A 14,061-nucleotide genomic window follows, 5' to 3' on the forward strand; every position below is an offset into this window, starting at 1 on the left:
CAGAAGGTTTTATGGTAAGGAAAGACACAAATTGAAATTACTGGTCTAACAGCAAAGCATTATATCTGGCATAAGCCAAACATAGCACATCACCCATCATCATAGATGTGGATGCTTGTAAGGAAAAATGGATTGTGGGAAGCATATTTGAATCCTAGAGAAAAGCCTGCTTGAGTCTGCTAAAAGTCTAAAAGTAGTTTAAAAATTCACACTTCAGTAGAAAAATGAACTGAAGCACAAACCCAACGGCACAATGAAGGGGTCTGACAATAAGAGAATGAATGTTCTTCAGTGGCCCAGGCAAAGGTTTGACTTAGAAGGAAGCTATGACTGTTAACAATTGAGTTAACAATTAGGTTTCAGTCTTTTGTACACTCCCAAATCGCCAGATTTCTTAAAACTCTCTTGAGTGGAGGTGTACAGTAACTCGTGTATTCTACATGTGATAAGCTACATGAAAAGGAATAGGGTCTTAACTGATTAGGGTCTTGGTTAATTGGTTAATTGCCTAGGCCTAACTTGACCTAACTTTCTGACCTTGTTTACACCTTATATGGTAAGAAACTGCTACTGACCAATCATAAATGTATGTTTTTGTGTTAAACTTCAAGAATAAAAGTCCTTAGAAAGTGAGTGAGAGATGAAGTAGACCTGTAACTTCATCTGTGCTCCTTTCTTTATTTCAATAAAGAAATCTCCAGCTCCATGTACCAGAGTCATGTGGTTTACTGAGAAAAGAGGTGCTGAAACCCAGGACCTTTGTGGCTTTGAGTGTCACTGTGGAGAGAACATTCCTGACACCAACTGGCATTATAAGGTAGGGAAAATCTCCTTTATTTGATGCGGGGAGGAAGGGGTTATCAAGTTAAAGACTTTGATACATAAAATATTCATGAAAAAGGTGGAATACTGCTGTGTACTTTTTTATATTTAGCTACTGCTACCATCTATTGCATGTGCATTAGGTATATATTACATTATTCTTCTGTTTTTAATTTCCTCTACCAAAATCTACCTTTAGATTTTCTCAATGTGTGGATGTAAATCTGAAAGAGGCACATTGCTTTCACAACAAGCTACAGTATAATAATAACTCTTTTTATATATTCAACTGAGTAATTCTGTTTTAATAAAATAGACCTACTCTTTAATTAATTTAATATTTAACATACTGTAATATACAGTTTAAAATAAATAAAAGTTTAAACAGTATTCAACCTAAATTCTATAACTTGAAAAAGATTGTCTCAAGGGGCTCAGCATTGACAGGGATTCGAAACCAGGTGTTTTTTGGCTTCCATACGCCATGTTAAGCATTTATTGTGCCACCTAGCAGTTGTACAAAATGGTACAGTCCAAACATAGATTTATTTTTTAAAAAGGGTTGTGTTACAGTGCGTTAGGGCATGTGCACTGCAAAGTGCTGCAGTATCCAACACGCATTCTGAATGGTTGGATCTGTATGGTAAGAAACTGCTACTGACCAATCATAAATGTATGTTTTTGTACGAAAATTTTTGCTCATCTTCAAGAATAAAAGCATGCTGCCGTTCCTAGAAAAGTGAATGAGATATGAGGTGAACATGTTAACTCAGACAGTCCTCCTTTCTTTATTGCAATAAATAAATCCAGCATGATTTACCAGAGTCATGTGGTTTACTGAAAAAAGGAGTCTAACAACTTGAAGCCAAGAATATTTATGGCGAGACATGATGGTTATAGTCCATCAACTATTCACAACAATCCTGTCAGGACAATATTTTTGGCAGGATGAATGAACATGACTTCCTGATGAAGTTCCTTCCACCAAGTACTGCCTTAGAAGGCTTAATACTTATATAATCAGTGAATTCCATTTTGTATATATTTGCAGAGGTTTGCAGACATTTACCCTTCTTGACATATGTGTTAAATTTAATCATGTTTTGAAGAAAAAAATTAAGATAAATTACAAAAATTGTAAACATTACTCAAAACTCATGAACTTGCTATATTATTGGCAGGAGTGAATACATTTTGCAAGACACTTTTCTTTTCGTTGTGGATAAGGAAATAATTAGTAATGAATGTATAGCTTGCATTACTTACATGTACATTCTGGAATCTGGCTCCACTGTCCATTTTCACAGAAAACGTCTTTGTCCCCTTTAATTTTATAATTGGCAAGACATTTATATTCCACTTTAGAACCATTTTCATAGACAGACTGACTTGGTGGGCTAATTGCATTGGGTACATAAGGAGGCTCATCACAAGGTTTAGTCTGAACTGTTAAGGAGAAAACAAATGTCAGCAATTTTCCATTCTTCTGAGAAAACATGTTAATTTTTTCACTAGACTTCCATTAGGAATGATCTAATCTAAAGGTTTTTTTATCCAGTAAAAACTTTTAATATTAGTAAAGTAAATGCAACTTTTTTTTTTGCTGTGATCAGGAATCCTTGATTATCTGTACCTTATTAAGTACAATAATCAATTGTGCTTTTCAAAACTGAGATCTTTAGTATATTGTCCCTTCCTCTTCTAAAACTGTGGATCCAGGGATCTATACAAATAACACACTCAGAAGATATTTTTTCTAAAGTTTAGGGATTGTCCTGGTTTTAATTTAAAAGTACTTAATATGAACATATTTTAACATACAGTATAGTAGTACAAGGTAATAAAACAATGTTGTGAACTTGTATCTTTATCAAATCTAACTATAAGTTCTCTAGATTCAAGAAATTCACTATCCTGACTACTACCAAACCACCACTATCGCTATGCAACTCTGTTTTATACTGTATGCTAACACACCACTAATGTCCCTTATGTGAGAATGGGCCCTCAAGCCCATCACCAATAACCTGCATTACCTAACACACAAAGTTCTACAATTGTTAGAGGCACTTTAGTGACCTCCAGTGGTCGATTGGTTGCTACTGCAGCCCCTCCATCTTCTGCACTACACTTCTCTGAAGATGCTTCAGTCTGCTTTCAGTTTCATCCAGAACTGTTCTGATGAACCAGCAGCCATATCACTCTGCAACTCACAACTGGCAACCCACTGAAACTAAGCAGGTGTGAGCCTGGTCAGTACCTGGATGGGAGACCTCCTGGGACAAACTAAGGTTGCTGCTAGAAGAGGTGTTAGTGGGGCTAGCAGGGGGCGCTCCCCCTGTGGTCCGTGTGGGACAGGCGCTGTCCTTCGGATGAGTCGTAAAACCAAGGTCCTGACTCTCTGTTGTCATTAAAAATCCCAGGGCGTTTCTCGAAAAGAGTAGAGTTGTAACCCCGGCATCTTGGCCAAATTTCCCATTGGCCCTTACCAATCATGGCCTCCTAATAATCCCCATCTATGAATTGGCTTCATTACTCTGCTCTCCTCCCCACTGATAGCTGATGCGTGGTGAGCATTCTGGCGTACTATGGCTGCCGTCACATCATCCAGGTGGATGCTGCACATTGGTGGTGAAGTGGAGGGAGTGTTTTGAGTGGAGTGTCCAGAAAAGCACTATATAAGTGTAAGCAACTACTATTATTATTATTATAACATTGTGACTGTCAGGTGCTCTAAGAGCCCTCCGCTTCACCATTCGGTTTAGAGTTTTTGTGCTGATCTGGCTAAAACATCCTGTGCTTTCATCCTGTTGGTATTCTTGTAGACATTTATTCTGCTCTACAAGTATCAGCAAAGCCTTCCTCTTCTTCATCTGCCAACACATCAGCTGCTGATTCACAACATCCTTTGCAGTCTAAACAGAAAAAAATCTCTGTGCAGTTTTATGAACACACCATTGCTTCTTTGACTTCTTCACTTTTTTACAAAAACAACTTAAACAACTTGAACCAATCATGTCTTGTATAGTAGTGTAACCATTTCTCTGTCTTTTCTCTTTTCCTTCCCCTGGATGGCCTCCAGTGGGGACTCTGTAGAGAGAAACCTTTCCTCCTGCTGGTTTGGCTCAGTAACAACCTGGCTGAATTAGGAATCAAGACTTTGCATCTATGCCCATCTGTCTCTCTATTCTGCCTCTATGCTGGACACCCTAACTGGGTCAAGCTAATCCTACGGTGCAGACTGATTTTAAATCAATTTGTGGTGGTCATTCTCTTGTTGTTCTTTCATCTTTTCTTACTTCTTTACATTTTTTGTGCCTGTGTGCAGTGATGAGCATGGTCCCTGCACCAGTCACACCATCTGATGTGAGACAGATCTGTGGTCCATTAAATGGCCTGAGGTACTGTCAGTTCTCCATGAGACATTACTTGTGCCAGCAATTTGGGTCCCATTAACTCTTCAGTTGCTTTTTTCCTTCTTTTTCATAAAGGCGGACTGTTGCCAAACACCAGACATGATGAACGTAGCTACGCCCCCATAAGCACTTTGTTGCTCCTCCCAGGCCCTTGTGTGTATATCCTGGATTCCATCTACCATGGCAATGAGGGCTTTCATGGAATAGGGAGTCTATTGATGTATGACTTTACTTAGGATTTATAAAGGCAAATGACAATACCTGTCTTTATCAGGTTGCCACGTTGAGTGAGCTCTAGGTCTGTATTGTCTGTCACATTGTGAATAAGCTGGATGAATGTGTCCAGTTCTAACTTTGCACTGGACCAAGTTAGTGTGAGTGTTTGTGCTTGAGAGTGCTCGATTTATGCTTAGCCATGAAAAGTATGGACACTTTAGAACTAACTAAATTCTAAGGCCAAAATTCCACAATTAACATTTGGCATTCGCTTGAAAACGAGACATCTCAAATGAGATACAAAGAAAAATTAAAGGATTAAATTTCTTTATTGTCTGTTAATTTTAGAGGAAGATCATAATGTTTGGAAGAACATGGACAAAGCCTTGTATGTATGGGACAGGCCTTTTCTTTAAATGTATTCTCTACACTAGTGTCAACTACTGTGGAAACTAAATTATCATCTGAAAAAATCCATTAAAGATGAGAAAAAAGTAATGCTGACATTACTCACGTATACATTCTGGCTTTTGGCTCCATTTTCCATTTTCACAGAACATGTACTCTACTTTGATTTCATATGTTTCCTCGCATCGGAATTCCACTCTGGAACCATCACGATAAAATCTTTGAAACGGTTCCATAATAACTGCATGTTCAACACGTGGAGGGGCTTCACAAAATGTAACTCTTACTGGATAAAAGACAAAAATAGTAATAATTTATTCAGATTTAAATCATTCCTTCCTTTAAAACATTTTTGGAAACTTGCTTGGCAAAATTCTATGCATTAAAGAAATTACATATGTATAGAAAGACCATCTTCAATACATTGTACCTGTTTCAATGCACCAAAACACCATTTAAAAGTGAATACAAATTTAGCTTCATCTTAACTTTGTTTGCATCTGTATGGAAAATGTTACATATTGTTTATGAGTGTCATTAAGTGTATAAATAGCAAATGTTAAAATGTTTTAGAAAGTACACTCTGTTCTTACTACATATTCTAATTTAAGACTGTATAACAATATAAACTATTTTATTATGTACTTTTCTCACAAATGTTCTCAATGCCTGTTTTAAATTGTGTGATTATGTTTTAAGCATTACAAATAACAGATTCTATTCACAATTTTTTGGGGTTTTCTACTGTACATTTGCTTAACATTTACTTACAAATGCAGTTTGGAACCTTCCATTTTCCTTCAATGCATGTTGCAAAGCTTTCCTTTTCAAATTCAAATGGTTTAATACATTCATACTGTACAAAGGTTCCATGTGGAAAAAATGATGACTTATTATCTTTCACTGTTGCATTTCCGACTGTTGGAAGAGTGGCACAACTGTCTTCAGCTAATAAAGAAATGTAAATTGTTGTTCAGACACAATCCAAACTATGCACATTATTAATGTGAAATGTCATAATAGATTGCATTAGTTATTCCTGTTGGAGACCAAATGCAGTTTGAGAGGCATACAAAGCTAAATAATGACTCTTGAAATCAACAGTATTTGTTGCAGTTTAATTGCCTCCAAATATAGTATATACAGTACATATACCGTACAGGTAATTAACATTTCTAGTTGGATTCTCAGGTACATATCTTGCTGTGAAGAGTTTAAAAGCTTTTATACCATCAGACTCAACATCAAGATTTGATGATATTGAAGACATACAGTATTCGCTTACGTATGCACTGTGGAGTTTCTGACCATTGGCCATTGATGCACTGAATTGTTCCCCACCACCCTTCTGTTAAGGGTTTATATTTTGGACTGCAGGCATACAAAACATTGCTTCCATTGTCATAAACCTTCTTCTTTGAAGAAAAATATCCATTAGGTAAATTGGGTTTAGTGCACATTTCTTGCTTTGCTAAAGAAAATAAATAAATATCAGCAAAAATGAAACTGTAAATCATCTTTTAATTTACTTAAGAATTTGTGCAGAAAAATAAGTATGTACTGGCAATACATCTCGGCTTTGTGAAATAAATTACTGTATTAATTATCTACTGTAGCTATTTCTGTATTTTGTGAAGAAAAAAACAATTAAATTATATGTTTCACAAAAATAGTTTTGTATGAAGTATTACGAATTAAACAGTTTTTACACCCAGTCTTCTTTTTTTTTCTTTTTGACCTTGTGACTGTACAGGTTTCTGTTTTCTGTTACCCAGCATCTTCTTGTCAGTTTCAAAACAGAATAATGCATTTGCATCTCAGTTAAACCCCATGCACAAGATTGGTATAAAGCCAGTCTAATGGCTTCTATGGATTAAAACATAAAATTTGTGGAAGTGCATTTAAAAACAAGTATAGATTTACCTTTACTTTACCTAAAGTGGTGTGGGAATATGGATCAAGCTTCCCAGCTGTGTTGTTGAAGCCAATACAGTGGTTTCTTTCAAGAAACAGTTGGGTGTGATTATTGGATCAATTAACTACTAACTACCAAATGGACTAGGTGGGCCAAGGGGCCTCCGCTTATGTTCTTAATGGTGACTTTGTGCAGAAATCATAAATTCTACATTTTCAACAATCAAAATATATAAGGTGGATGACAAATAAGGGTAAATAAGTAGAAAGACCCCTTGAGTGAATTACTTTTAAACTTACCTGTACAAGAAGGAAGTTTGTTCCAGCCATCTTTACGACATGTGAGCCTTTGTGGTCTTTCTGGTTCAAAATTTGAATCACATTGATAATTAAGAACCTCACTGTTTTTATATCGTGCTTTAGCGTTTTCCGTTACTCTTCCATTTTCAATAATCGGTAGGTCACAAATAATTTCTAAAAAATACAGAATATAGAACTGTGACTGTAAGACCATTTAACAAATAACTCCCCTCTCTTAAAACTCAGAGTCACACATTCAGAAAGACTGAACATAGGAAATGCGAAGTTTTTTTGTAAAAAGTACCATGAGGGCATTTCAGGTGGCTCCGTTAGTAAAGGCACTAACTTCAAGCCTTAGGTCAGGTCACTAGTCAACAGTGACTGGGTCTAAACAATGAGAGTGTACTGCCAGTGCACAGCTGCTGTTAGGTAGTCAGGGCTTTAAAGCTTTTATATGAAGTTGTTATGGTAATACCAGTATACCACAATTTACTTGTGCATGTTGTTACTGGGCATTTAAATTTGAATCAATTAAATATAATATAACAATTAAAATATAAAAAATATAACAATTCTCATCCAGTATAAAGTGATTAAGATAAAAAAAGAAAAGAAATTACCATGACAAATTGGTTGTGGCTCAAATCCATTGATTTTACATTTTGCTCTTTGACGTGTTTCTGGTTTGTATCCTCTATTACAATAGTAATCTATTTCTTGATCATAATTAAATACAGCTCTTGGTTGCCAACTCCAACCACCTACTTCCTCGACATGTAAGCTCTCACCTCTAGGGCGCTGACAAGTAATAGCTGAAATAAGAAAAAAAGATAAATGTATGGAAATTATTCATTAGTTTCTTCAAAAAGGAGACACCATTTAAAATATCACGTGCAGAACATTGTGTAATATTTAGGTTCCTATTCACAAACGTCCCAATGTGGTTAGAAGTGTGTGGGAGAAAGACTATGCACATATAATGAAATGCACAAACCATGAAATAAAATGTTGTACACAAACATGTAAAAATTTGCAGGAATTGAAATTTATAAATGTTGAATATGCTGAATGCAGGTATTTAATTTATACATGTTGAATATGCTAAATGCATGCACATTATGTAGACCAGAAGTTCTCAACTGGTGGGAAAAATAAGGTTTCAAAAGGATCACAAAAGCTTTTACAGCTAATTTGAAATACATGCCAATTTTTTGCAACTATAAGCCAACTTTTTTACAGTATTTTATAAGTAGAAACATCAGACTCTGCTTCTAATTGAGCTTCTTTCGATATTTATTTAGTCACTGACTCGCATTTGCTACAAACCACCAAATTCTGGTCTAATCACAGTAATTTAATATTCTCTGTGCATCCATTTTCATCCACCTACTGCACACAGTATGTGCAAGGCTGGGGTTTCTGCACTTTCAGTGATATCAAATAAGCACCTCAACAGACTAGCTGTTGAAAGTGACTTGTGTTGTACTCTTTCATATATCAAAATATGTGGTAAATATGCTGCATCAGAGCTCACTTTGATAATGTTTTATCAAAAACATTGACCTCTTTAATTTAAGAGGTCAACTCTTAAATTCAATAAACTATGTTCAAATGTGAATTTGAATCATACTATAAGTTAAAAAATAGTTTAAATAAAATTATTAGCCCATACACCATGGGGTGTGTGTGTGTGTGATTTCATGTGAACTGAAATGGGAGCTTTGTAATGGGAGCAAGGTTGAGAACCACTGATGGAGACAAAAGTAAAAATGGTAACAGTATGAATGTGGTGTTCATGTGTGCATATTTGAATGGATGAAAAACTGGTGTAATGTGTTGAGATACTTCTTTAAAAAACTACTCTGCAGTAGGAGTTTATCTGAACATGGAGGCCCTCCTTAAAATTTGAGAAAAATACTATTATTGAAGGAAAAAGGATTAAGAAAATTACTTCTCTACATTCCCAGTCTCTTCCCATTTATAATCAGTGGTATTGACAGACATCATTAAACCTAGACTGATTATATCTTAGCAGGAACAGGCATAGGTTCATTCCATGTTGAAAGGTAAAGAAAAGAAACACAAAGTTTTGGCTATGGAGCCATCTTCTGGCATGCAGGGGGAAGGAAATGAACAGAAAATAAGGCATAGAAGAAACATAAAGAAACACAAAAGTTTGGGCTGTGGAGCTACTGCATGAAGGGATAGGATAAGGCATGGGAGAACAAAAGACCAAGTATTTAAGAAGGGATGTGGAAGAGGGAGGGGTAGGGCATGAAGCAGATGAGAATGAGTGTCCAAACTTGGGGACAACAGGAGGAGAGGGGTGAAAAGATGAAGTCTGCAAATGCATAGAGGATTTAGAAGGTGATGAGTCTGTCGTTTTAAGATAATTTTGGTTTTGGATGTCTTTCTGCAGTAGTCATTCTGAAATCCTCCTGTAAGGATGGAAACGGAGAGGTAAGAAAGATTGTGGCTCTTGGAGGTGAAATGGGGAACTATTAATTTGGAGAGACCTTTGATCCTCACAGCTCTGACATGTTCCCTGAAACTGTCTGTCCGGCTTCTTCCTGTCTCACCAATGTAAATGGCTGTGCATCTTCTGGATTAGATGCAGTAAATGGGGTTGCTGGAAATACATGATGTCATCCTGGTGATCCGGAATTGTCCAGGGGGGCTTGAATGTGTGTAGTTACCTGCTTGAACTTCTTCTAATATCTTCAAGTGCTACTTCTGTTAAGGAATGTATTCTCATAAGAACTGTTTTTAGGTTACACTGTATGTGCATTTGCATAGAGAGATAGGTAGCTGTGCTAATGACTTCCATTGTGAATGTATACATACAACACATAGTATACACTATTTACAGTATTTTTGATTTTGCATTATCTTTCATCTGTGAATGAAATGGAAGCACATAACAAATGAAAAACTAAATCTAACTAATTCTTTGCAACTAATGATTCTAAGATGTCATAATACATTGTTTTCAAAGTCATCATTCAATTCTGAAACTACACATGGAAATGTAAGTTAATACTTTAGAAGATAAAAATCAAAGGACCCTTGTTACAAGGTCAAATACCTGACTATGCACTAAGTGATGTATATTATAATTAATTATGTTTATATAAACAGGCAGAACATTCCTAAAAATGTAAATACATTTTAACATAATGATTGCATTCAGAATGGGATTATTCAAGATGTATTCAGACCTCCAGGATGTCTTTAAAAAACATGTTATGTTAATTGTTCTTACGGTAACAGTAGGGGTTTATTGACCACCCTTTAGTTTCACTTGTCCAATTGTCTGTGCAGGTCAGTGTAACACTCCTCTTGTTAGTAATAGTTTTATATCCAGACTGACATTTTAGGTTAGCCTGTTCTCCAACATGATAGATGCTTTTGCTATAATCTCCAAAATCTGAATTTACAGGTTTTTCGCATGTTGCTTCTGTAAAAAGAAAGGTATTTTAAATTCAGATAAGGAAGAAACAGGATACAGCAGAAATATGATTAGAATTCATATGTAATATACTAAAAGCAGTATGATACACTGTGCCACTTTCAGTACATTTACCTTCAAATGTTGTCCCTTTTTGCACAGTGCTTTAAAACTGTTATTCAAAAGCTGACCAATCACAATTAAGACTTCTAAATGTTAGATAAGTTACAGTAAATATCAGCATAAACTAAATAGAAAAAAATAAACATGTTGATTGCACAAGTATTCAGACCTGTAAACGTAATATTTAGAGGACATAGCTTTGGCAGCAATTACATCCGCAAGTCTTTTTGGTAAGTTCATACCAACATTGCATGCTGCTGGGTACAAATGTTATTTATTCCTCTTGTTCAATCTTTTTCAAGTTGTGGGGAATTGGTTTAAGACAGCAATTTTTTTCACAAGTCTTTCCACAGATTCTCAATAGGTTTCAAGTCAAGGCTTTGACTGGACCACTCAAGGATATCCCCTGATCCCCTACATATTCTTACGCTAACTGTAAACTGTCAAATTTGGGGTTTTTTCTACCATATCTTGATGTGTTCTTTTCAGAGACTTTATCCCTCACTTGCTTTGTAAACGTTATGGCTGAATCTTTGCATAAAATCCACTACCTGTTCTAGGAACCTCACAGATAGACATACTTGTATTCTGAAATCATGAGAATACAATTATTACACACAAAGGCCACTTACCTAATTTTTGGCTTGTTAAAATAAATGTGTGAACCTAAATTAAAGTAACAAGTAGTACTTCCTTCAGATTGCTATTTCAAAAGGTCATGACTGCAATCTTTAAAGTAAAAAACTGTGCAAAGGTCTGAACATTTTTGTAAGGCGCTATATGTAACATTGAAACTTTTACCTTGGCATTGTGGTTGTGGACTCCAGCCTCTTTTGGTGCACTTTGCACTTGGTCTTTCAACAGGCTTATAGCCTTTGTCACAATTATATCTAAGATCATCATTATTTCTGTAAGTTGGTTGTTCATTTAGTATGGTGCCATGTGTTAATGTGGGAGCATCGCATGTTATTTCTTCAAAATAAAAACAAACACATCATTTACAACTTTACAGGACACATTTTCAGTGTGAAACATATACAGCTGAGGTTTTAGAATTTGCATTGTGAATTCACATCAGAATTACAGTATTAATAAAACGTCATTTCTCATTATTTACAGGGTTATTGATTGTTATATGCTCAAAAGTGTTACTTGGAAGTAGAGAGTGAGGCTTAATGTAAATTAATTTGCTTTTCTGGCATAAAATGCCTGGATGAGTGAATGACAACCTTTCCATGTGGACAGGAGTGTCACAACACACTCCCTTCTCTTGAGAAATGAGCTAGGGACCTTCTGCAAGGGTGAAGACGGGGTGAAGGAAGGGATGCAAAGGAACGTGCAAGTGGGTAATATAGAAACTGATTTTTTTTTGTAGGTGGATGGGCAGAAAGCAACGTAAGGGTCTGACCTTCTCCCAAGCTTTCATTTAAAACTTACTTGATAATCAAATTGAAATTTTTCTTGAATTGGCAGGGGCCATTCTGAGGTTGATATTACAGCATACTGAATGACCTATAATTTGATCTTCCAAGACTGGGTAAGTAAAATTTAAAATACATTCAGAATATGCCTATGGAATGATGGCTTTAGATGAACATAGAATATTCAATTTTATGCTACTCTTATTTACTGGAATGAAGATCAGATCAGATGTAAAGCAATGTAACATAGTTTTGCTTCACCTAGTGTCGTTTTTTTATTTAATAGGTTCAAATGAGTTGTATCATTACAATTCTAGGAAGGACACAACCATTTTTTCTCCAGGTTTTAAATACTCATTGGCCGTGTCTCAATATGCACACTTGCGGTCTTGCGCCCTTCGTATGTGTGTTCTTGCTCAAATCTGCAAGGGCATAGGGTGTCCATTTCTAAATTTGTTTCACGAGGGTGCTCACGAGCGCCCCCAGTGCACCCTCAATGGGCCACCTGAGTAGACTGTGCTGAAGGGAATTGTCTGCAATTCTTTGTGGAACAGTGATGCTTCATGTTCTAACCTATCAAAGTGGAGAGGAGTTGTCATTGAGAATTAAATATTTATGTGTTATTAAAGTTTAACTTATTTATAGTTTTAAAAGTCCTAATATTTTATGTAAAAATAATATTGAAACAATATTCATAAATATTAAATAATAATTATTATTATATTAATAAATGAATAATATGAATATTCATTTACCTGTGGTATATTTGTACATGTAATATTTAATAGTACAAAGCTTTGAGGTATTGCCAAGTTTTCCTTAATTAGTGAATGAACATGTTATATTCCTCATACAATATGAAATGTATTTGGTAACACAAACGTTTGAATAAACAGCGACATTGTCAAGGTTTACCTAGTTTAATTCACCTGTTTTGAGTCAAGCCGGCACAATATGAACAAACATGATGTATCGCTACTTTTGTGCAGGGATAAACAAGATGACATTCAATTTGATCAAACTACAAGCTGAAAATTAAAACTGTCCGCCATTGGAAAAGAAGCATCAACATGAAGTATTTTGAAGGTGAGCCATGTAACCAACGAGTGATGTCACATGAGGGTGTGCTATTACCCTTTTAAAAAAATTGCACCCTCTAATACCTGCGCACTTTAAGTCCCCACTTGCGCTTCGTCACAGAAGTGCAGACTTGGAGGAAGGGCTTAGGGGGCAGTGTGAGAATTAGGACATGGCCATGGTCAGATGTCCAAGCTGTTGACTAATCGAATGAATCTCAGTGTAACATTTACAGGCAGGTCTTTTTTGTCACCAGCTCCAGCAATAACTCTAAATAATCATCTTCAAACTTTCCTCTGGAAAGACCTAATCTAGCACTTTTCATAGATCACCTTAACCACCTATTTTTGAAGATGGTGATCATTTTTTGTCTTGATTTATTAAGCCAGTTATGTTTGAAATTAAGGAACTTTGGTCCTTTTAAAGTGAAAATATTTTTCTAAATAATTTCTGGTTATACTTGAATCATTTGTAACTATTTATAAGGAGAGTTTATAATTTATTTTAATACACATATCACCTTCTGGAGTTCTCTCCGCATAATACTTTTGCACCCCTTCATCCACCCCATATCCACTCTTGGAGCGGCTCCAGAGCTCATTCCAATTATGCAAACAAAAGGCACTTCCTATATAAATCATATACATAATATACATATATTCAATGCTATATTTGACAGACCACAATATATTTAATCTCCTTGGTAACAGTAAAAACTGAGAGGATACCATCTCCCTTCAAACAATTAAAGTGAAAAAGTGCTAATAATAGGTGCTACTGTAGGTGCTAATAATATTGTTTCTTTTAATTCAAAAAGTAATCGAACACAAATTAATAAACAGAGTGCATTTTACCAGACAAGGTTATGTACTGGATCTCACAACATTAGAGACATGCACACATTTACAGGTATTTT

At 35.6% G+C, this 14,061-nt stretch overlaps 1 protein-coding gene across 1 annotated transcript in view; it reads right to left on the reverse strand.

The window, feature by feature from the left end:
* The window catches only part of LOC148823525 (complement factor H-like), a 34,593-nt gene that overhangs the window by 13,832 nt on the left and 6,700 nt on the right, over window positions 1-14,061 (reverse strand). Inside the window, exons 6-13 of the mRNA XM_088927240.1 lie at window positions 11,449-11,619; window positions 10,339-10,533; window positions 7,697-7,888; window positions 7,077-7,250; window positions 6,148-6,333; window positions 5,634-5,810; window positions 4,969-5,148; window positions 2,089-2,268 (exon numbers count right to left, since the gene is read on the reverse strand). Coding sequence (XP_088783366.1) covers window positions 2,089-2,268; window positions 4,969-5,148; window positions 5,634-5,810; window positions 6,148-6,333; window positions 7,077-7,250; window positions 7,697-7,888; window positions 10,339-10,533; window positions 11,449-11,619 — 1,455 coding nt within the window. The remainder of the gene's footprint in view (window positions 1-2,088; window positions 2,269-4,968; window positions 5,149-5,633; window positions 5,811-6,147; window positions 6,334-7,076; window positions 7,251-7,696; window positions 7,889-10,338; window positions 10,534-11,448; window positions 11,620-14,061) is intronic.

This window comes from Atractosteus spatula, chromosome 11 (genome assembly GCF_055471065.1).
Source record: "Atractosteus spatula isolate fAtrSpa1 chromosome 11, fAtrSpa1.hap1, whole genome shotgun sequence".
NCBI classification, from domain to species: domain Eukaryota; kingdom Metazoa; phylum Chordata; class Actinopteri; order Semionotiformes; family Lepisosteidae; genus Atractosteus; species Atractosteus spatula.